The sequence below is a fragment of the Bufo bufo genome, chromosome 3 (assembly GCF_905171765.1).
Source record: "Bufo bufo chromosome 3, aBufBuf1.1, whole genome shotgun sequence".
In the NCBI taxonomy this organism is placed as follows: domain Eukaryota; kingdom Metazoa; phylum Chordata; class Amphibia; order Anura; family Bufonidae; genus Bufo; species Bufo bufo.
Genome location: NC_053391.1, coordinates 89,741,180 through 89,766,286, shown reverse-complemented (window position 1 = coordinate 89,766,286; position 25,107 = coordinate 89,741,180). Strand labels below are relative to the sequence as shown.

Genomic DNA, 25,107 nt, shown 5'->3' with positions numbered 1-25,107 from the left:
TTTTCCTTTGCACCAGTTTTGTAAAATCTCCCTCATTGTTGATCGTTAAATCAAACCCATTATTATCAACATTTTTTGCATTTACACAAAAACCGCTCATATCCCCAGATATTACTGGGATAATTTTAGAATAGCGCCACCTGCTGTTTCTATTGAACAGCCTTTTCTGTGTCCACCTCGGCAATTACCGTAATGTTGTCTCTCACTCTCATCACTTGCTTCAGCATTTCCTCTGACACTCATTGGGAGATTTATCAAAACTGGTGTAAAGTAGAACTGGCTTAGTTGCCCATAGCAACCAATCAGAGTTCACTTTTCATTTTCCAAAGGAGCTGTGAAAAATGAAAGAAGGAATCTGATTGGTTGCTATGGGAAACTAAGAGCAGTTCTACTTTACACCAGTTTGCTAAATCTGCCCCCTCAGAGAAGATGCTGCAGCTTCAGAAGCGGCCATCTCACCACAGGAGGAACGCCTCTGCAAGACTGAGCACATCTGACCACCTCGAACGGTGGACACAGAAAGGCCTCAGGCACACGACCGTTCTGTTTTTTTGCGGTCTGCAAATTGCGGATCCGCAAAACACGGAAGCCGCCCGTGTGCCTTCCGCAATTTGCCGAACGGAACAGGCGGGCCCATTGTAGAAATGCATATTCTTGTCCGGAAAACGGACAAGAATAGGACATGTTATATTTATTTTGCGGGGCCACGGAACGGAGCAACAGATGTGGACAGCACACGGAGTGCTGTCCGCATCTTTTGCGGCCCCATTGAAGTGAACGGGTCCGCACCCGAGCCGCAAAAACCGCGGCTCGGATGCGGGCCAGAACAAAGGTCGTGTGCATGAGGCCGAAGGCTGTTCATTAGAAGCAGGTGGCGCTGCACTAACATTACTTTTGAAATATCTGGAGATATCAACTTTAAAAAAAATAAAAAATGATTATAATTATGGGCTGGATCTATCTTTATAACAATGTCTTCCGTGGAGCAACCCCTTTAATTAAAATGCTCCGTATTCTGAGCTGAGCGCATTCATGGTCCCTAATGACTAAAAACCGGGGATACTGAAGACACGGCATGTCAGGATGTTCCTGGTGAGTTGCTAGGATTCCTTCTCTTGAACATTTTTTCCGCCCCCACAGCCCGGCCGCCTCCGCAGTACATAGGTGACAGGTACACGTCGGCTGGCAGGCCTCTTATCTGCAGATATTTTAGTTATTGTCTCCTTCACTCAGCTGAACAGATGTGTCCGTGGGCAGGTGAGGTAGAATAACCCGGTGTAGATGCTGTGGAACCATGAAAGCCGCTATCCGTGTCATTCCGGTCATGCGGTACGTGTAGTGTGAAAGTCAGACATGGGATCAGCGCAGAGCATTCACTGGGCGACAAGAGGCAAGTGTGCACTTCAGCTTTCTGGGTAAATATCACATTGAAATAAAATATCTATAGTAAAGAATCACAATTGGCGTAGTGCCAGCAAGGACGTGTCACCAGAATCGTGGCCCGGTGACGGTCGGGTTGTACATTGTGCAATGTTTTTCTCCAGGAGTCAAAAGCTAATAGAGGAAAAGACATATTCTCTTTGAATTGCACAAAAAGGATAAATCTGAAGAAAAAAAAACATAGTAATAAAATTTAATAAAAAAACTTCCCAGTATAGCGGGTGGCCCCTTAGGCCGTGGCAGGAGATTGAAGAGGGGAGTATACATTGAGTCTACCAGAGGAAGAGGCATAAAGAGGACCCTGAGCAGAGACCCCCACACCCCACTCACACACCAATAACTTCCATTAATGGGGCATGTTCAGCAGATTTGTTCTGCTTTCTTCCAGGTTGACCACATGGATGATGACCCCGTTGGGTTTCAGGAGAATCGCCTTCTGATGTTACAGACACTGGAAGCCAGATTGCAGGTTTGCCTTTAAAAGGGTTGTCCTACCTTTATATGTCCTATTCATTGCTTGGACTGCAGAAGTCATGAAGCAAATTGGCCATTTAACTTGCTGTTAGAAAAACCATCCAGTGAAGAGTTATGAGCTATGATAGGCATGCCCAACCTGTAACAAAACTACAACTCCCAGCATGCCTGGACAGCCTACAGCTATTAAGGCATGCTGGGAGTTGTAGTTTTGCAACGGCTGGAGGGCCACAGGTTGAGCATGCCTGGGTATGACATTTACTTACGTAGTATAGCGCCACCTGGTGGTCAAAGTGTGTAGCATTGTGCACTGCCGCTCACTCTCCCCACAGCCAGGAATCTACAGTCGTGGCCAAAAGTTTTGAGAATGACACACATATTAGTTTTCACAAAGTTTGCTGCTAAACTGCTATTAGATCTTTGTTTCAGTTGTTTCTGTGATGTAGTGAAATATAATTACACGCACTTCATACATTTCAAAGGCTTTTATCGACAATTACATGACATTTATGCAAATAGTCAGTATTTGCAGTGTTGGCCCTTCTTTTTCAGGACCTCTGCAATTCGACTGGGCATGCTCTCAATCAACTTCTGGGCCCATTCCTGACTGATAGCAACCCATTCTTTCATAATCACTTCTTGGAGCTTGTCAGAATTAGTGGGTTTTTGTTTGTCCACCTGCCTCTTGAGGATTGACCACAAGTTCTCAATGGGATTAAGATCTGGGGAGTTTCCAGGCCATGGACCCAAAATGTCAACGTTTTGGTCCCTGAGCCACTTAGTTATCACTTTTGCCTTATGGCACGGTGCTCCATCGGGCTGGAAAATGCATTGTTCTTCACCAAACTGTTGTTGGATTGTTGGAAGAAGTTGCTGTTGGAGGGTGTTTTGGTACCATTCTTTATTCATGGCTGTGTTTTTGGGCAAAATTGTGAGTGAGCCCACTCCCTTGGATGAGAAGCAACCCAACACATGAATGGTCTCAGGATGCTTTACTGTTGGCATGACACAGGACTGATGGTAGCGCTCACCTTTCCTTCTCCAGACAAGCCTTTTTCCAGATGCCCCAAACAATCGGAAAGAGGCTTCATCGGAGAATATGACTTTGCCCCAGTCCTCAGCAGTCCATTCACCAAACTTTCTGCAGAAGATCAATCTGTCCCTGATGTTTTTTTTGGAGAGAAGTGGCTTCTTTGCTGCCCTTCTTGACACCAGGCCATCTTCCAAAAGCCTTTGCCTCACTGTGCGTTCAGATGCGCTCACACCTGCCTGCTGCCATTCCTGAGCAAGCTCTGCACTGGTGGCACTCCGATCCCGCAGCTGAATCCTCTTTAGGAGACGATCCTGGCACTTGCTGGACTTTCTTGGACGCCCTGAAGCCTTCTTAACAAGAATTGAACCTCTTTCCTTGAAGTTCTTGATGATCCTATAAATTGTTGATTGAGGTGCAATCTTAGTAGCCACAATATCCTTGCCTGTGAAGCCATTTTATATGCAACGCAATGATGGCTGCACGCGTTTCTTTGCAGGTCACCATGGTTAACAATGGAAGAACAATGATTTCAAGCATCACCCTCCTTTTAACATGTCAAGTCTGCTATTTTAACCCAATCAGCCTGACATAATGATCTCCAGGCTTGTGCTCGTCAACATTCTCACCTGAGTTAACAAGACGATTACTGAAATGATCTCAGCAGGTCCTTTAATGACAGCAATGAAATGCAGTGGAAAGTTTTTTTTGAGATTAAGTACATTTTCATGGCAAAGAAGGACTATGCAATTCATCTGATCACATTCTGGAGTATATGCAAATTGCTATTATAAAAACTTAAAGAGGACCTTTCACTAGAATAAAGCATCAAAACTAACAATACAGACATGTAGAGCGGCGCCCAGGGATCCCCCTGCACTTACTGTTATCCCCGGGCGCCGCTTCGTTCTCCCGGTATAGCCTCCGGTATCTTCATAGTTAGGCTCCACCCAGGGGAACCTGCCGCGGTCTCCTTCTCCCATGCTGTAGCGCTGGCCAATCGCAGCGCTCAGCTCATAGCCTGAGAGGTTTTTTTTTCTCTCAGGCTATGAGCTGAGCGCTGCGATTGGCCAGCGCTACAGCATGGGAGAAGGAGACCGCGGCAGGTTCCCCTGGGTGGAGCCTAACTATGAAGATACCGGAGGCTAGAACGGGAGAACGGAGCGGCGCCCAGGTATAACAGTAAGTGCAGGGAGATCCCTGGGCGCCGCTCTACACGTCTGTATTGTTAGTTTAGATGCTTTATTCTGGTGAAAGGTCCTCTTTAAGCAGCAACTTTTCCAATTTCCAATATTTATGTAATTCTCAAAACTTTTGGCCACGACTGTACATAGTGATCCTCTGTGCACTTTAGAAAGCTTTCTTGCCTATATTTTTTTTATCTATTTTAACCCTTTTCCTTCCCATCCTTCCAAAAACCATTTTTTTTTCTGTTCAGATAATTGTATAAGGGCTTGTTTTTTTCCAGGACAAGTTGTATTTTATTTTAACGGCACAAATCGTAAATGTTGTAAAATCATAAATATACGCAGTCAGTGTTCGGTCAGTGATTTCTGAGCCAAAACCAAATGCGGCTCTAACAATGCAGAACAGGTGCTGATCTTTCCCTTAAAGGGAGTCTGTCACCACATTTGAGCCTATTAGACAGATCCAATAGCGTTATATGTGCCACCCAGAAGTTTAAAACGGTACCTTTGTTGCATATACCGGAGTCTTGTTTGAGCCAAAAATGAACTTTGGCTCGGAAGATTGAGACGCCGCCCTGGGCACTTGAGAGGGCGCATTTACAGAACCTACAAAGTTCATTTTTGGCTCAAACAAGACTCCGGTATATGCAACAAAGGTACCGTTTTAAACTTCTGGGTGGCACATATAACGCTATTGGATCTGTCTAATAGGCTCAAATGTGGTGACAGACTCCCTTTAAGGCTCATGCACACGAGCATGTGTGCCCCGTGCTGCGGACCGCAAATAGTGGTCCACAGTGCACCGGTATCAGCCGGAATCAAGTTGGAATCGAACCCGAGTTCGGGAAATGTTTTTTTACAGTACAAATTAACTTATGAAGTTATTACGCGAAGTCACGTGAGACTTCGCGAAGCAATAACTTCGGCTCATCGGAGCCAATACATTCTAATACTGTACGGAGCTCCTGCTCTGTACAGTATTAGAACAAAGTTTTATGCGAATCGACTTTGGATGTTTCATCCGAATTCGATTCGCTCATCCCTACTGATGACCTATCCTGAGGATAGTCCATCAATATCAAATTCCCGGATAGCCCCCTTTAAAAGCATTTAGAGCGATACTTTACAGCAGCCGCCGCCATGGTCCATAGACCCTATAGACTGGAGAGAACATATTGACTTCTATGGAAGAGCTGTGATGTGTGCAGAAATCAGGAGGGAGTAGTTAAGCTGTGATATCATCTATTGTGAATGCTGCCTGTTATTAGGCTTATTGGCTACTGCGAAAACTGCTGCAAAAACGGTTTTGTAATATAGATGTTGATATGGAAAATGAAAAATAGCATTACCAAAAATTATTTTAAAATATGTTTAATTTAAAAACATGATTTAAAGGGAACCTGTCACGTTTAACATGGTGTTAGCGCTGCAGGCAGCATGTTATAGAGCAGGAGGAGCTGAGCAGATTGCTGTGTAATTTAAAAGGAAAAGATTTATTAATTTATATTCCTGTTTGTTCTGAGCTTTGAAGTCCAGGAGGCGGTCCTATCAGTGATTGCCCGCCTTTCTTCTATGACTGTGTATACAGAGAGAGCTGTCAATCACTGATAGGACCGCCTCCTGGATTTTAACGCCCAGAATGAGCAGGAATTTAAATGGATAAATATTTTCCCACAAAACTATAAATCAAACTTCTCAGCTCTTCCCGCTCTGTAAAGGGCCCTTTTATACAGGCCAACAATTGAACAGATCATCGCTAACGAGCGTTACTGGTAACGTTCGATAGCCATTATCTGGCAGTGTAAATGCACCGCCAATTACTCAATGAACAAGCAAAACGAGCAGCACAAAAGATCATCATTTCCCGGTGGCAGATGGTGCTGAGGTAAACAAAATCTGCGGCCTGGAAACAACAGGACAGTATGGGGAAGAGCGATGGCATTAGCGATCACTCCTCCCCGTACTCTGGAGAAGATTGCTGCATGTAAATGCACCAGTCTCCTCCGCTAGCGATCAGCAGATTGTCGGGAAGGAAAGCTTGTCGTCCTCTGTAAAGGGACCATAACATACTGCCTGAAGATTAATTAGCAGTTTCATGGTGACAGGTTCCCTTTAAACAATAGGTCGTATTATTGTGAGATCAAACATGTAGGTGTTGTCCCAACCTTATCGGTGAGTTCATCGCTTATTCTGTTATTTACAGGCAAATCTACTTTCACTTGAAGAACTGCAGCGCCACATGCAGGTCCAAGACCGAGTGATTGAATCGTCATGCAATGCGCTAATGGACATGTCTCTGGGCAGGGAGGCGTCTGTTCGCTCTGCTGAAAAGGTACTAGGACACTTTAGGATTTTTGGGTGGTATGGGGCATGTAAATTTGTAGTCTGATGATTTACTTCCTTTAGTACCCACATTGTCCCTTTATCTTACATCCTTGCATCTTGCACTGTGCTTGGAGATGGGAGTAATACACTGCCCTCAGTCAAATACTTATCCAACAGCAGATTCTTATTTGCCCCAATATTCTTCATGTCTGTGATCATCGCCATTTACATACAATATGCAGTCAAAGTTGAACAGTGGGGGTCCAGCTTTTGAGGGGCCATGCCGCTACAGCAAGAGCAGCAACTCCTTTCTTACACTGATCAGTTGGAGTCCTCTAATTGAGTCCATGACATCCCTTTTAAGGGCGCATTCTCACGACCGCTCCGTGTTTTGTGGTCCACAGAACACAGATGCCGCCCATGTGCGTTCCGCAATTTGTGGAACGGAACGGGTGTCCCATTATAGAAATGCCTATTCTTGTCCGCGATTGCAGACAAGAATTAGGACATGCTCTATTTTTTTTTTTTTGCGGAACCACGGAACAGAACAACGGATGCAGGCAGCACACAGTGAGCTGTCCACATCTTTTGCGGTCCCATTGAAATTAATGGGTCCGCACCCGTTCCACAAAATTGCAGAACGGGTGCGGACCCGTTCATACGTTCGCGTGAATGGGCCCTAAAGGGCATCTGTCAGCAGATTTGTACCTATGACACCGGCTGACCTGTTACATGTGCACTTGGCAGATGAAGACATCTGTGTTGGTCCCGTGTTCATATGTGTCCACATTGCTGAGAAAAATCAAGTTTAAATATATGCAAATGAGCCTCTAGGAGCAACGGGGGCGTTGTCATTACTCCTAGAGGCTCCGCTCTCTCTGCAACTGCTGCGCCCCCTGCGCTTTGATTGACAGGACCAGGTGGGTGTAAATGCAACACCCTCATTGCTCCTAGAGGCTCATTTGAATATAATAAAACATCATTTTTCTCAGCAATGCGGGCAAACCTGCTTTATCTTTTTTATTTTACATTCTTTTGAGCAAGACAACGATGGTTTATGTCCACTTTAATGGAAAACCTTCAGCTCTTAATATGCCTTTTACAGGTAAATCCTGAATATTAGTAACATTCTGTCTCTTTTATTAAAGGAAGGTCTGGTGTCTCTATGGGACGATGTAGAGAATTGCCATTTTCCTCCTGCTACAAATGTTCCTCCACCTGTCGACTGTGAACAACTTGTTGAGACAATATGGCAGCGTGTAGTGGATGATTTACTAGTGGTTGGTGTGAAGCTGAAATCTTCAGTTCCAGAGTAAGTAAAAATGTCATCTTCTTTAATACACAGACCATGTTTCATTCAAGGAACTGACGCATCTAAAAATGACACAAGATCATACGTGATAATGTACCCAACACTCAGGTTTAAGACTCTGTTCACACTTCCATTTTCCTTTTTCATTTGGGTTTAACTGCTTATTAAGAGCAAAAATAGTGTCGTCTGAAGTATTACTTTTGCCATCAAAAATACTGCAGCTCCTGACAGATCCCATTTGTTGGGATCCCTTTGAAAATTGTTCCTTCATAGATTTCAGGGCTGTATGGATGGAAGCTATGACACCAGTGTGATCAGAGCCTTTGGGGGTTGGTTTTGGCAAACCTGGTGCTTGGGCACACCTGCGAAGGGAAGCATACTTGCCTGCCTCCTGCAGCAGACTCCCCGCTCCTTTTCTCCCTGTCCTCAGCTGCTCTGCTGCGCTCCCAGGATGTAAACTTTCATTTTGAGGCCGCTGCAGCCAATCTCTGGCCACAGCAGTGACCTGATCCCCTTGCATCACGTGACCATTTCACATGACACAAGAGTAGCAGGTGACTGCAGTGCCCCGCAATTGGCTGCAATGGCGTCAAAACGGAAGTTTACATCCTGGGAGTGCAGCGGAGCAGCTGGGGAGAGAAGGAGCAGGGAGCCAGCGCCAGGAAGCTGATAAGTATGGTGTATGCTTTCCTTCACAGGTCTTCCCAAGAAAGGGGGGTTTGCCAAAAGCCCCTCAAAGGTTCACAACCCCTTTAAAGGTGTTCCCCGGGAATTAAGAAAATGAAAATACTTAAATATTACTTTATTATAAATATATTCCCAAATACCTTTCATTAATTCTAATTGCTCGTTTTGTCTAGGGAGCAATCATTAGGAAAAATAAAATGGCCGCTGTCCTATTAGTACACACAAAAACTGTCCTAATCACACAGGAGGACAAGTTACTTCACAACGCTGAGCTAAAGAGCTGCCTCATCCTCCTCTCTGCTCTGCTTGTCAGGGATTATGATCCTGAATACAGATGATAAGATATTTAGCTGAATCTCTGTAGGAATGAAGTTCATGAGCAGATGTGGATAATGAGCAGCAGCACTTGTCTGCAGTCTCCATTACCACAGCCTGTCCTCTCTGTACTCTCTGTACTTCATGTCTCCTCATGAGCTCCATTCCTACAGAGATTCAGCTGAAGATCTTCTCATCTGTATTCAGGATCATAATCCCTGACAAGTAGGAGAAGAGGAGGGTGAGGCAGCTCTTCAGTGTTGTGAAGTAACTTGTCCTCCTGTGTGATTAGGACAGGCTTTGTGCGCACTAATAGGACAGCGACCATTTTGTTTTTCCTAATCATTGCTCCCCAGACAAAACGAGCCATTATAACTAATGAAAGGTGTTTGGGAATTTATTTATAATAAAGTAATATTTCCGTATTTTCATTTTCTTAATTCCCGGAGAACCCCTTTAAGGTTATCTGAGACCTAGAAAACATGTACAGGGTCCAGCCATACGGTAGCATCCCTGTTCCGGCTCTGCAGCTCACATCCCCCCTGGACATGAAGTGTGGCACGTCATCGCTGCTGGCCAGTGAAATCTAGAGCAGCGTTATGTGATGGAAGAATGAGATGTCATGCCTTTCCTGCATTCTGTTCCGATCAGCGATTGTCTTGGATAAAGTTATTGTATTTAAACGTCACTTTATTTGAAGGTCCCCTTGCAATGCTAAAGTGATCTGACTTGAGAATAAAATGTTTATCCTAATGCAATATACAGAAATCTGGTAAAAGTCCACTAATTCTAGTTGAAATGCCTGACAAGACCTGCCAAAGTTGTTTTTTGTTCATTCGACTTTGGATTGTTTTCTGTATCAAAAAATACCAGATTAAGGGGATTTACAGAAATCGGAAGTGCGCTGCACACCGTTGTCACCGATGTCCCTATCATTCCGAATGGCTGATATAATTTGCCTCCTGTCTCGGCTTTTCGCTTCTACCCTGCAGTCCGCCGCTCACGTTTCATATTCATGTTGAGAGATGCCTGCGTGTTTACAGCCATCCTCTGCTGTTTTTCACAGAACGCTGAGTGACATTGGCTTATCCCTTATAATGGATGAGAAAGGAGCTTCACCCTCCCCAGTTACCGAGTGTCAGACTAATGTGCTAAAATTGGCCATCAGTTTTTCCCGAGATTCAAGTTCCACCTGCCACGCAGCGAAGAGACAAAGGCTCGACTACCCCGGCAAGGACGACTGTTCAGGGAATCGCTCGCAGAGACCCTGCCCTCCGTCCTATCAAAATGATTTGGAGCACACCGTTACTGCTGTCACCGAGCTGTCTTCCATGTTGGCATTTAATAACACCGCATGTGCGTTACTGCTGCACGCCAGGAGGAAAACTCAAGCCGACTGTTTACTTAGAAGTGAGAAGCTGATTGTACCATGTGGGAGCATTTCCTTGAGCCTTGAAGACGTTTTAAAAGGAAAACATACAATAAATGTATTTGAACACTGTCAAGGTAAATTTATGAGATTTAAGGGAAAACATCTCTAAATTATTCAGCAGGGCTAAGGCACAAAGGCTTCCCGCTTTTATTATTCACAAGTTTCAGCTACAACTCTTTGGAAAGTTTTTCCTTGAATTTGAAATGGTCAAAATTTAAATGGAATTTGGTAAAAATCTAAGCGGCATGGGGGCTCAGTGCTTGGCAGATATTGCCTTGAACCCAAGCCCTGAGTCTGCATGTGACCGGAGTAACACCTGCATGAAGTATGTCCTAGGGATCGACCGATTATCGGTTTGGCCGATATTATCGGCCGATATTGAGGATTTTGAACGTTATCGGTATCGGCATCTATTTTGCCGATATACCGATAACGTATTGGGAACACAGAACGCGCTGCTCTCAGCGCTCTCTGTGTTCCCTCCGCAGCACAGGGGAGAAGGAAGCAGTGTCTCCTCCCCCTGTGCTGCCGCTGCCGCCAATGACAGAAGAGGAGACAAGAGGAGGGGCGGGGCTGTGGCCGCTGCGCCACCAATGAAGATGAGTCTTTCATTAATTCATATACAGGAGGCGGGAGCTGGCTACAGAATCACATAGCCGGCTCCCGACCTCTATGAGCGGTAGCTGCGATCCGCAGTAGTTAACTCCTCAGGTGCCGCGGATCGCAGCCACCGCTCATAGAGGTCGGGAGCCGGCTATGTGATTCTGCAGCCAGCTCCCGCCTCCTGTATATGAATGATTGAGAGACTTATCTTCATTGGTGGCGCAGTGCGCCCCCCCCCCCCCCAAGCCCCCCAGTATTAATCATTGGTGGCGCAGTGCGCCCCCCACCCCAATCCCGGCCAATAGTAAAAACATTGGTGGCGCAGATCGCCCCCCCCCAGTATTACTCATTGGTGGCAGTGGCCACAGGATCCCCTCTCCCCTGCTCCTCCGATCGGAGCCCCATCTGTGTAAGCCTGGGGCTCCGATCGGTTACCATGGCAGCCAGGACGCTATTGAAGCCCTGGCTGCCATGGTAAGCTCCATGCTGCTGTGTGCACAAAGCACAGAGCAGCAGGGTCAGTGTGAGCTCCTATTCACCCTGATAGAGCTCTATCAGGGGGAATAGGACAAGGGTTCTAGTCCCTAAGGGGGCTAAAAGTTAGTAAAAAAAAAAAAAACACAAAAATATTAAGTATAAAAAAAAATACACATTAACAATAAACAAAAAAATACACATTAACAATAAACAAAAAAATACACATTAACAATAAACATATTAATTTTCAGCAGATTTGCGTAGGAATTTTTTTTTTTTCTCAAAAATGAAAATTCCCAGAATATCGGTATAAATTATCGGCTATCGGCCTGAAAGTTCACAAATTATCGGTATCGGCCCTAAAAAATCAATATCGGTCGATCCCTAGTATGTCCTCCCTTACATAGTGGTCTGGGTAAACCGGCTTCCTTCCCCCACTTATATGGAAACGGCTTTCTATTAAAATGGTTGTGGAGGAAGAAAAATAAAGGTGAATTTAGACGATAATTGGGCAGTTTATCGGCAGTGAAGGTTCCTGCAAACGTTCTGCCCGTGTAAAGGTGCCATCGATCACCCGATGAATGAGCGAGACGCTAGTTCATCAGGTGATCCTGTTGTTCGTGCAGGCACCTAATTTATCGTTTCTGGGCAGCAGATTGTACTGTCTAAACAGTGATCTGCCATCCAGAAACAGATCCCTCATTCTCCTACTGTGGAGGTGATCTCATACTGTGGAGGTGCAGCGACTGAACATTTCCTTTCCAACAATCTGCTGCTCCTTGGCGCGTGTAAATGCTAAACGCACCTTTAGATTGGTAACTGCCAATAATGGGGATTATGGGATCAGTCATGTTTATCCTATTGAGATAAGGAACATGGGAGGATCTGCTGCCACCTCATTTTGGATATACAATGGAATGAGACGTGAAAAATGTACTGGTCTTACTGAGCCAGTAGTTGTCGACAGAACGATTGTTCAGCCAGCAGTTATCCCTCCCACTCCCCCATACACATACACGTTCGGTTCGGCCAAGTGTGCGTGAATTTTTTTAATGAGGAGAAAGCCGCTGCGAGACACTTCTGGTGGCGACTTCGCACCTGGGAGAACAAAAGGATTGGGTAAAAATATTCATTATGCCCAATCCTCTCCCAACTGTGAGGGGAGAGTCGGAATTTCCCATGCACATTAAAGTGTCAGCTAGACCTGCTATTCTCAGCGGGTCCGGCCAACCATACACTAATGTGTATGGGGGCCTTAATTCATTAGTGCCTGATATAGGATTTGCCTCTTATATCTGTCACAGGTGGGTGATATTTCCTACACTGTGACGGATATATTCAACCTAATGATTTTGTGAGTACACGGGGGATGCTATGTCTCCCTATGGAGAGCGCCTAGATGGCTTCTGTCACTCCACCCTTGCAATCAGCAGCAGGTGTACAAGTATACAGAATATGGCAGCATATTGGATTTAGAAAAATATATATTGACCAGTGATATCCCTCCATGGGACTTTAAACATATCCCCATGATGCTAATAAAACATACTAAATATGTGTATAGTTTAGGTAATCCACAAACGAGGTAGGAAAAACGTGAAGGTTAGAATTGTGGGTGTTTTTTCTATTTGTACCCCCAAAAACAGTTCCTTCAGAAGACCAGACCTTATACACAAGCACCAGTGCAGAAATTAAAGAGTTTATATACCTTTTTCGTACTGATACTCTATCATTTGGATCAGCATCTGATCAGTGGGGGTCCGACACTCAGGACCCCTGCCAATCAGGTATTTGAGAAGGCAGTGGTTCTCGCAGTAGCCAGGCCAATGACGTCACAACTATTTCAGTGGGCCTGAGATGTGCCCAGGCCACGTGACTTAGGCCTCTTTCACACAGGCGTCGCATGTGAGTGCTGGATAGGATGCGGGTGCGTTGCGGGAAAATGCGCGATTTTTCCGCACGAGTGCAAAGCGTTTTAATGCGTTTTGCACACACGTGAGAGATCGGCATGTTTGGTACCCAGACCCGAACCTGGACTTCTTCACAGAAGTTCAGGCTTGGGTTAGGTGTTGTGTAGCTTTTATTATTTTCCCTTATAACATGGTTATAAGGGAAAATAATAGTATTCTTAATACAGAATGCTTAGTAAAATAGGGATGGAGGGGTTAAAAAAAAAAATTTAACTCACCTCATCCACTTGTTCGCGCAGCCCGGCATGTTTTCTTTCTTCTTCTTTGATGACCTGGGAGGAAAAGGACCTTTGGTCACTGCGCTCATCACATAGTCCATCACATGGTACATCACCATGGTAATGGACCATGTGATGAGCTCAGTGACGTCACCAAAGGTCCTTTTACTCCCAGGTCATCAAAGAAGAAGAAAGAAGGTGAGCTGGGCAGCGCGAACAAGTGGATGAGGTAAGTTTAATTATTATTTTTTATTTTTTAACCTCTCTTACTCTAATTTACTTTGCATTCTGCATTAAGAACGCTATTATTTTCCCTTATAACCATGTTATAATGGAAAATAATAAAGATCGGGTCCCCGTCCCGATCGTCTCCTAGCAACCATGTGTGAAGATCGCACCGCACTTGCTTGCGATTTTCACGCAGCCCCATTTACTTCTATGGGGCCTGCGTTGCGTGAAAAACGCACAATATAGAGCATGCTGCGATTTTCACGCAACGCACAAGTGATGCGTGAAAATCACCGCTCGTGTGCACAGCCCCATAGAAATGAATGGGTCCGGATTCAGTGCGGGTGCAATGCGTTCACCTCACGCATTGCACCCACGCGGAAAACTCGCTCGTGTGAAAGGGACCTCAGTTGTTACGTCACTGGCCTGGGGGAAGCAGCGAGAAAGCTGCGGCACTACTGCAAGCATCACTGCCTTCTCAAACAGCTGATCGGCGGGGGTCCTAGGTGTCGAACCCCCACCAATGATCGATCTATCCATAAGATAGATCATTAGTAAGAAAAAGGTGTAGAACCCCTTTAAATGTTGTTCCAGAAACCAGACATGGAAAAATTGTAAATAGATCTCGTCATTGAGAACAATAAAGGCTGGGTCCTTAAGTGGTTAAAGGGGTTTTCCCATTAATAACACCTTCATCTGTCCATGAGGTGAGTGATAAATGTAAGATCTCTGGTGGCCTCCACAATTCAATACAATGGGACTGATGGAGACGTGTGCACTACCACTCCATTAGACTCTGGGGCCCCAACTCTCGTGATTGGTGGGGGGCCCCCTCATTCCAACCCTTTGGATAGCTGATGAATGTTGTTAATGGGATCACCCCTATAAGGATCTGTACAACTTCATATACAGCCTCATAAAAACATATAGAATATTTCCGCTGCCTTTTTACAAGATTTTGTTCCTCTCACAAAATCACTGCTCCCCCTGCCTGGATGACTAATAAAAAAGTAAGAATAACTACAAAGAATATTTTAAAGCCTTGTTCTTTTTTTTCATGTTTTCGGATAATAGGATCTTGGAGTCTGGAAGATATTTTCGCAGTCCTGTCAGCATTTCAGAAATGTTCCCTCCATCTCTTATCACAAGATTTCACATTAACATCAGTAACGGAATGGATGAGGACACATATGCTTGGAGAGCCCCTGAAGCTCATACCTGAAATTTTGGTGTGTAAGAAAGATGGATCCATTTATGGGACTCTCCTAACTTGGGATCCCAAGACACCGTGTGAGGGAAATCTCACTGTGTTTTACAGGTAAACTTAGAACAAAAGTAATGTTCCACGTCTAGGTTCCACATTTATGTTGTCTGTCCTGAAAGAACACCCCACTCGTACTTCTTCTTTGGCACCAGACATGAATTATATATCCCCTAATATAATAGTATAGTCCACAAACCTCTGCTTCGGGAGATGTAGGACAGTCTACATATCATTTTAAACTAACATTTTTTTCTCCTGCCAGTTAACCCCTCATTTTCACCTTAAAGGGCTTCTGTCACCCCACTAAACAGTTTTTTGTTTTTTTTGGTTACTTATAATGCGATTTATGCATATATACTGTAATTAATCATTTTCGTTCAGCAGATTCTGTTAAAAACGTACTTTTAAAACATGCAAATTACCTTGCTACCAGCAAGTAGGGCGGCTACTTGCTGGTAGCAGCCGCATCCTCCTATCCTAAAGACGCCCCCTCCGCATGCTGATTGACAGGGCCAGCGGACGGGATCTTTCTTTGCTGGCCCTGTTTGCATTCAAAATCTGGCGCCTGCGCCGTACCTCTCTTCAGTCGGCGCCGGCGCACTGAGAGGAGGACGCTCGCTCGGTCGCTTCTTCCTCAATGCGCCTGCGCAGGGTGTAGATGTGACGTCATCGGCGCAGGCGCATTGAGGATGGAGCGACCGAGCGAGCGTCCGCCTCTCAGTGCGCCTGCGCCGACTGAAGACAGGTACGGCACAGGCGCCAGATTTTGAATGCAAACAGGGCCAGCAGAGAAAGATCCCGTCCGATGGCCCTGTCAATCAGCATGCGGAGGGGGCGTCTTTAGGATAGGAGGAGACGGCTGCTACCAGCAAGTAGCCGCCCTACTTGCTGGTAGCAAGGTAATTTGCATATTTTAAAAGTACGTTTTTAACAGAATCTGCTGAACGAAAATGATTAATTACAGTATGTATGCATAAATCGCATTATAGGCATTATAAGTAACCAAAATCTGCCTTCCAGAAACATCAAAATCTGCCTTCCAGAAACCATACGGCGTTCCTTTCCTTCTGCGCCCTGCCGTTTGGTCATACAGCAGTTTACGACCACATATGGGGTGTTTCTTTAAACTGCAGAATCAGAGTAATAAATATTAAGTTTTGTTTGGCTGTTGACCCTTGCTTTGTTACTGGAAAAAAACTGATTAAAATTGAAAATTTGGCCAAAAATTGCTGTTTTGGCACTTTTTTTTTTTTTTTTTACCGTGTTCATCTGAGGGGTTAGGCCATGGGGTATTTTTATAGAGCATATTCTTACGGACGCGGTGATACCTAATATGTCTACTTCATTTTATTTATTTATGTTTTACATTATATTATCTTTTTATAAACAAAAAATAATAATTTTGTATCTCCATAGTCTAAGAGTCATTTTTTTTTTTTAGTTTTTAGCCGATTATCTTATGTAGGGGCTCATTTTTTGCGGGATGAGAGGACGGTTTTATTGGCACTATTTTGGGGGGCATATGACTTTTTGATCGCTTGCTATTACAATTTTTGTGATGTAAGGTGACAAAAAAAAACTTTTGTTTGCACCGTTTTTATTTTATTTTTTTGACCGTGTTCATCTGAGGGGTTAGGTCATGGGGTATTTTTATAGAGCAGATTCTTACGGACGCAGCGATACCTAATATGTCTACTTTTTTTATTTATTTTAGTTTAACTAAATAATAATTTTGAGATTTATTTTTTTTTCGGATTATTTCTCAAGTCTGAGAACCATAGTTTTTTATCCGATGGTCTGTGGCTAAATTGGGATATAAATTTAGTACTCCATGGAAGTGTGGTACTCCCTGAAGCAACTGTCAATGCAGAGGCCCTGATGATCGGGGCACGTGTCACACTGAGTAGCGGTGTCCTTCCGTATCCCCCTCCTGTTACACACTCTGCACTTTTTTTGGGTCCGTCCCTTCTTTCCAGTATAGGGGGGACCACACCTGGAAAGTGTTGACCAGGGACAACCCGGGCGCCCCCAGTTCCTGAGGTACTCCGGCCTGCTCTTTCCCGGTCAGAAAACCAGCCACCGGACCTAGCCAAAAAGGAGCCCGGGTGTTGAGCAACAAACTGTTGGGCGTACAGGTTTGTTTGCTCCACTAGATGATGAGGAGGACACGGATGACAAAAGTAAAGTGGGGTCATCCTCGTCCTCACTGGGGCTCTCGGACTCGGAGGCAAGCTGGGCGTATGCCTCCTCGGCCGAGAACATCCGGCGGGCCAGTGTGTGTGCACGTGTGTTCACGAACTTACCCTAAACCTGACAAACAAGTCGCGGCCACACTCAGCGTACGCATTTATTTTTAATACAATTTCCTGAACATGATTATGGTGGTGACCGTCTTGCCATAACTGTTCTTAAAGGAAACCTGTCATCAACTTTATGCTGTCCATACTAACGGCAGTATAAAGTACAGACATTTATAAGTTAAAAGTAAGTGGTTGTCGAGAACCCACATCACAATCATTGCAGACTGGGCCCGGAAAAGAGTCACGGCCCCACCTGAGAAGAGTCCTGGTTATTCATGAAGTCCTGCTCTCCTGCCCACCTGCTGATGACTGACAGTCTTCTACCTAGTTTTCTCCCTTTCTCTCTAGGAGAGAACTGCCAATCATCAGCAGATGGGCGAGAGAGAGCAGGAGATTATGGATAACCATGACTCTTCTCAGGTAGTTATGACTCTTTTCAAGGCCTGTGCTGCAATGATTATGATGCTGGTTCTCAGCAACCACTTAGGCTGGTTTCACACGGGCGTTGCGGGAAAATGCGCAATTTTTCTGCACGAGTGCAAAGCGTTTTAATGCGTTTTGCACGCGCGTGAGAAAAATCGGCATGTTTGGTACCCGAACCCGGACTTCTTCACAGAAGTTCGGACTTGGGATTGGTGTTCGGGTACCAAACATGCCGATTTTTCTCACGCGCGTGCAAAACGCATTAAAACGCTTGCCACTCGTGCGGAAAAATTGGTTATAAGGGAAAATAATAGCATTCTTAATACAGAATGCTTAGTAAAATAGGGCTGAAGGGGTTAAAAAATTAAAATTAAAAATTAAACTCACCTCATCCATTTGTTTGCGCAGCCCGGCTCGTCTTCTTTGAGGACCATGGTGATGGACCATGTAATGGACCATGTGATGAGCGCAGTGACGTCACCAAAGGTCCTTTTCCTCCCAGGTCATCAAAGAAGAAGAAGAAAGAAGACGAACCGGGCTGCGCGAACAAGTGGATTAGGTGAGTTTAATTAAAAATAAAATGTAACCCCTCCATCCCTAAATAAAGATCGGGTCTCCATCCCGATCGTCACCTAGCACCGCACCGCGTTTTACTCATTTTGGGCTAAAAATATATTTTTTTCAATTGATCTTTATTAAAGAATATGAAGCCGCTCTGCCACAAAGGATTTGTCTAGCTGTGTGACTGGTACTTTCACTTTGTGCCGGTCATCTCATAAACCTTATCTCTAAATTACTAAAAGGTCATAAAAACTTATTTAAGCCATATACTTTTCAGTAAGATAAGAACTGAGCTATAATGTTTATAAAATCCGAGATAAGGAGCCATCAGCTGAGCTGCCTGACAGAACAGTGAGTATAAAGGTTCTGGAGCTTGGTGTAGGGTTGCTTTCAGGGTATCTTACAACTGTTCAACAGGTTTGGCCCCTGAGGTGCATTTTATAAATGGGGAATTGAAGAATGATACTTGGACGGAAAAAAAAATTGACAAATTATTTGATTCCGATTCAGTCAGAAAAATACTAGCTTGTGACTTCAGTTTAGTGGCATTTGGATAGCAAGAAACTGTAGAGGTCACTGCCACTCTGAATCATTCTCATCAGTATGGACAGCTTTTTATTTCTTGCAATCCCTAGAGGTAAGACTTACACTTCAGAAGACTTTGGTGACAAATAAGAGTCTTTATACTTTGTATGAAAAACTTCTCTGTGCCATCTGCCAAGTGGAGGTCGGTGTGAGTAGCCAGCAGGGTAGGCCGACTTTCCGTTCACTCTGAATTTCCAGCCAATGTTTGGTTTAGGCCTCATGCACACGACAGTATTTTTTCAAGGTCCGCAAAACGGGGTTCCGTTGTTCCATGATCCGTTTCCATTTTTTTTCCCGTGTGTCTTCCTTGATTTTTGGAGGATCACCAGACATGAAAAGTGAAAAAAAAATCTAAGTCAAGTTTGCCTTGAAAATGATAGGAAAAAAACGGACACGGATCACGGACGCGGATGACAATCTTGTGTGCCTCCGTGTTTTTTTACGGACCCATTGACTTGAATGGGTCCGTGAAAAAAATAGGACAGGTCATATTTTTTTCAAGGACTGGAAACACGTATCACGGACGCGGATGACAAACGGTGCATTTTCCGAGTTTTCAACGGACTAATTGAAAGTCAATGGGTCCGCAGAAAATCACGGAACAACGGACACGGAACCCAACAACGGTTGTGTGCATGAGGCCTTAGAAGCATAGTCGTCTTTTTTTTTTTTCTTTTCTTTCTATTTCCCCAATTAACATGTATTATTTATATGATTTACAATGTAAAAATCTAATCTAAATATTCACAGGGTAAGGGTCCATTCACACGTCCGCATCCATTCCGCAAATTTGCGGAACAGGTGCGGACCCATTCATTTTCAATGGGGCTGGAATGTGCTTTCCGCATCCGCATTTGCGGATCCGCTCTTCCTATCCGCAAAAAATTGAACATGTCCTATTCCTATAAAAGGCATTTTCTATGAGAGTGTCGGCGATGTGTGGTCCGCAAAAAATGCGGAATGCACATTGCTGGTGTCCGTCTTTTGCGTATCCGCAAAACACATACGGACGTGTGAATGGACCGTTAGGCTCCATTCACCTCTGCAACATGGCTTCTGTTATAACAGACTCCACAACGCAGCTGACTTGCATCGACATCCGTCAGGCTTTTGTCACGGTGTCGGTTACGTTGGTGGCAGAGAATAACGCTGCTTGTATCGATATTCCTTCGGTCAAATATGATTGAATAGGCAGCAGAGCCTTCAATGCAAGTATGAACACAGCCTAATAGTGACTTGTTGAGATGACCGAGTTAAAGGGGTATTCTGGTTGTTTCACGTTATCCCCTATCCACAAGATACGGGATAGCTGTCAGATCTGTGGACATCCTATTGCTGGGATCCTCACTGATCAGGAGAGCGGGGGCCCCATACCCCTTCAGCGCCCCTAAAATAAACAGAGCGGCTGGTCGCACATGCGCTCATCCGCTTCATTCAGATAGCTCAGTGGAATCTCATGATCGGTGGGGGTCCCAGCAGTTGGACCCCAACCAATCTAATAGTTATAGCCTATCACATGGACAGGGGATAATTTTAAACAACCAGAATACCCTTTAGGCCTCATGCACACGGCCATTGTTTGGGTCCGCATCTGAGCCGCCGTTTTGGCGGCTCGGATGCGGACCCATTCACTTCAATGGGGCCGCAAAAGATGCGGACAGCACTCCGTGTGCTGTCCGCATCCGTTGCTCCGTTCCGTGGCCCCACAAAAAAAATAGAACATGTCCTATTCTTGTCCATTTTGCGGACAAGAATAGGCATTTCTACGATGGGCCGCCCGTTCCGTTCCGCAAATTGCTGAATTGTTTTTTTGCGGATCCACGGTTTGCGGACCACAAAAAAACGGAACGGTCGTGTGCAGGAGGCCTTAAGCCTAGACCTGTACAAGTTCAAATATCAGTGAATTCAATGTTGTACAACTGTCTCAGAAATAGACGTTTTAAGCAATTATGGGGTGAAAAGTAGTGTAAAGTGGTTGATTCCCAATGACAACACCCCTCCATGTGCCTGTCTATAAACCAGATGCTGGCACAACCTGTCCATGCATTACATGGTTACCTGTTCATTTGAATGGCTGACCTCTAATGTGAAGTCTTCCCTACAGAGATTGCGGACTTCTGCAGCTGCTTTCTGTGTAAAAAAAAAAGATTTTTTGTTGTCCGAGTCCATGTTTTTGTGAGAGTGAGTGCCCAAGTGACCACCTTACGTTTGTGCTGGCTTCTAATGCTAAGATCACAGTGCTTGCCATGTATGTCATCAGAAAATGACCTGTTGTTGAAGCGGTTTACGGAGCTCCCTCTCTCACCCTATCTGCTCCCCCGCGATACGGTTGCAGGGTGCCGATGGTTGCTATTGCTCTGGCGGACAAGAATAGAACATGTTCTTTTTTTTTCGGGAGCCGCGGACCGGAAGATCGGCCCCGCGCTCCGGAAATGCGGATGCGGACTGCACACTGTGTGCTGTCTGCATCTCTTCTGGCCCCATAGAGAATGAATGGGTCCGGATTCTTTCCGCAACGTTGTGAATGGACCCTTACTAAGAGCGACATAAACTAGTGACCGGTCTTGGTAAAATACTGGGTCACTTTCATTACCTGACCCAGCTGTTTTGCCAAAATCATGTATTTGAACACCTGCAGCACATAATAATGAGTCCTGAATATTCATGAGCTCCTGACCACGTACCCTCTCCCCCCCCCCCCCCCCCCCCACCATGCGTTAAGGCCGGCAGACAAACTCCACTTGCGCAAAACAGTTTGCATAAGTGGCGTTGGAAAAGTTGCTAACGTGCAGTTTGTGACTTTTTTACACCGCAGACGTTGTGTCCTTATGTGGTCAATCTGCCCCATTGTCTTCCGTTTAACCAGACTGAAAGAAGTGGAGACGTTTTAATGTGCACGTGTCAACAAGTCGAATAGTTTTTTGTAGAGTGCGTCTTTCCTATTGAATTTATTTTTACTTTATTTTTTTCTTCTTCTTTTTTTTTTTTGCAGAAACGATTCGGTTCTTCTGCAGTGTCTCCACAGCCTGAAATGTCTTCTCCCGCCAACCTGTGTGGTAAATGTGATGAGACAGGGTGACAGGAATAGTATGACCATGAACCTGGCGCAGTCTCTGGAAGAAGAGCTGTTCGCCTTAAGAGACTTGGCATCAACGGCAGCAAGTGAAGTCGAAATGGATTTGACCCTGAACTGCGGGGCAGGGAGAAAAGTCACCAGTGCGACTGACTGCACGTCTGATCCAAAAGAACAGGTAAAAAAGTATAGCGAGGATCTGAGAGCGGAGCAGATGCAGATCAGGCTGGGCACACACTTATCTACCAGCGGTGACACGTATAGGCGCCACGTACTCAGTGTAGCACAGATACAAATGACGTCTGATGAGTTTGTGTGTAAAGTAGCTAATAAATGACCAGGGTTCATGTGTGAGGCTTTTTTATTACATTGATGCATATCATTATTTACTGGCACTGTACATACTTTGGCGGCTACGCTTATTAAATGTAATAGTCACATAAAGTTATCTTTTATTGTTTTAATGCTCATATTAAAGGGATGTTCTTTTTTCTTTTCTTTTTTTTTTTTTAACTTTGATATTGATAGCCTTTTCTTAAAGATAGGCAATCAGTATCATATTGGTGGGGGTCTAACTGGCTTCACTCCCCACAGAGGAGCTGGTTAAAGGGGCCCTAGTGCTCCAGCAAGCACCACGTCCCCACAGTGGCTGTGTCTGGTACTGCAGCTCCATTCTTTTAAAAGGGAAAGAGCTACTGAACCAGGTGTATAGCATTGTGCTTGGTGAGCTATGAAGGGGATGAGGGGCTCACCAGACCACCACCAATGTAATGATACGCCATGAAGGTCAAGTTCCCATAAAACACAGGGACTACACTACTCCATTCTTCAGATGAAAAAGGAAAACAGTTTGTTATTGTAATTTACTCTTTAGTTAGTTTTTAGGTTATGCAGTCTCACCGAGAAGCTGCTATTATGTTGTGGCCACATGTGGCAGATTTTCCATAATAGAATTCCATGGCAAACTCTGCATATGCTACACGTGGATTTGTCATGTATTTAGCTGTGGATTTCATCATGTGCTTTGCAAAGGGTGAAACCCACTATAGAAATCTACAGAATAAATAATCATCACAGGCCAAATTCCCTTGCAGATTTTTCCTGCAACATGTGGATAAGATTTTGGGAAATAGTCCACTTTGCTGCTACTTTATTACACTGCTGATTTTCCCTTTTCATATCTGTGGCCCACAATTTAAAGGGGTTCTGCACTTTCTATCCTCTGGATAGATCCTCAGCATCTGATCGGCGGGGGTCCGACACCCGGGACCCCCGCCGATCAGCTGTTTGAGAAGGCAGCTCCGCAGCCTTCTCACTGTTTACCGCCGGCCCAGTGACCTCACGACTAGTATCAACTTGCCTGGGCGGGGCTAAGCTCTGTTCACTTGAATGGAGCTTAGCCCCGCCCAGGCAAGTTGATACTATTCGTGACGTCACTAGGCCAGCGGTAAACAGTGAGAAGGCTGCTGGAGCGCCACTGCCTTCTCAAACAGCTGATCGGCGTCCCTGATCTATCCAGAGGATAGATCATCAGTTTAAACAAAGTGCAGAACCCCTTTAAAGTATATCCACTATATATCTGGGATCTGTGGATGACGCACTGTTATGGGGAATCTGTGGATGACGCACTGTTATGGGGGATTTGTGGATGACGCACTGTTATGGGGGATGTGTGCTGTGACACATAGGGCCATGAGGGGGGCCAGCATAAGATGCTATATGTGTGGATGACACACATATAGCATCTTATGCTGGTCCCCCTCATGGCCCTATGTGTCACAACATTACAGTACTTTATTCTTTGTATGTAAAGTCTTTATTTAATCCTGAATCAATCGCTCTCCTTTTGATAAACTACCTACTGTAATCGCCTGCATCAGTACTCGCTATGAATGCAGCGTGCGGTCCGGCCGGTGTGTGACTGACGTAACTCAGTCAGTCACACTCCTCCCACTTCATTAATGAATCAGGATGAAGTCATGCGCCGGCCGGACTGCACACTGCATTCATAGTGAGTACTGATGCAGGCGATTAGCCTAGTTTATCAATAGGAGAGCGATTGATTCAGGATTAAAGAAAGACTTTACATACAAAGAGACTTCTGTGTGTGGGGCCCGGTGTAATACAGTGACTGCACCGGGCCCCACTGTGAGTTGCCTCCAGCCCCTCCTCCCTCCCCGCCCTGTGACTGATGTATCACCGGCCACGCTGTGCAGCATAGCACAGAATTCATGATGCCTTGCACACATTCAAGGCACCCAGTGCCAGAGGCAACAAAACAACCCCAAAACATCAATGAACCCCCACCATATTTCACTGTAGGCACTGTGTTCTTTTCTTTGTAAGCCTCATTCAGTTTTCGGTAAGCAGTAGAATGATGTGCTTTACCAAAAAGCTCTATCTTGGTCTCATCTGTCCACAAGACGTTTTCCCAGAAGGATTTTGGCTTACTCAAGTTAATTTTTGCAAAATATAGTCTTGCTTTTGTATGTCTCTGTGTCAGCAGTGGGGTCCTCCTGGGTCTCCTGCTATAGCGTTTCATTTCATTTAAATGTCGATGGATAGTTCACGCTGACACTGATGCTCGCTGAGCCTGCAGGACAGCTTGAATATCTTTGGAACTTGTTTGGGGCTGATTATCCACCATCCGGACTATCCTGCGTCGACACCTTTCATCAATTTTTCTCTTCCGTCCACGCCCAGGGAGATTAGCTACAGTGCCATGGGTTGCAAACTTCTTGATAATGTTGCACACTGTGGACAAAGGCAAATCTAGATCTCTGGAGATGGACTTGTAACCTTGAGATTGTTGATATTTTTTCACAATTTTGGTTCTCAAGTCCTCAGACAGTTCTCTTCTCCTCTTTCTGTTGTCCATCCTTAGTGTGGCGCACACAGACACACAATGCAAAGACTAAGTGAACTTCTCTACTTTTTATCTGCTTTCATGTGTGATTTTTATATTGCCCACACCTGTTACTTGCCCCAGGTGAGTTTAAAGGAGCATCACATGCTTGAAACAATCTTATTTATCCACAATTTTGAAAGGGTGACAATAATTTTATCCAGCCCATTTTTGGAGTTTGGTGTGACATTATGTCCAATTTGCTTTTTTTCCTCCCTTTTTTTGTTTTGTTCCAATACACACAAAGGGAATAAACATGTGTATAGCAAAACATGTGTCACTGCAATACTTTTCTGTG

The 25,107-nt window shown here is 44.9% G+C and overlaps 1 protein-coding gene across 1 annotated transcript in view; it reads left to right on the top strand.

Moving 5' to 3' along the window:
• Positions 1-23,051, top strand: part of FANCB (FA complementation group B) — a 38,070-nt gene extending 15,019 nt beyond the window's left edge. Inside the window, exons 4-9 of the mRNA XM_040423306.1 lie at positions 1,829-1,909; positions 6,335-6,463; positions 7,605-7,768; positions 9,837-10,276; positions 14,773-15,016; positions 21,824-23,051. Coding sequence (XP_040279240.1) covers positions 1,829-1,909; positions 6,335-6,463; positions 7,605-7,768; positions 9,837-10,276; positions 14,773-15,016; positions 21,824-22,241 — 1,476 coding nt within the window. The 3' untranslated portion in view covers positions 22,242-23,051. The remainder of the gene's footprint in view (positions 1-1,828; positions 1,910-6,334; positions 6,464-7,604; positions 7,769-9,836; positions 10,277-14,772; positions 15,017-21,823) is intronic.
• Positions 23,052-25,107: the final 2,056 nt, after the last annotated feature.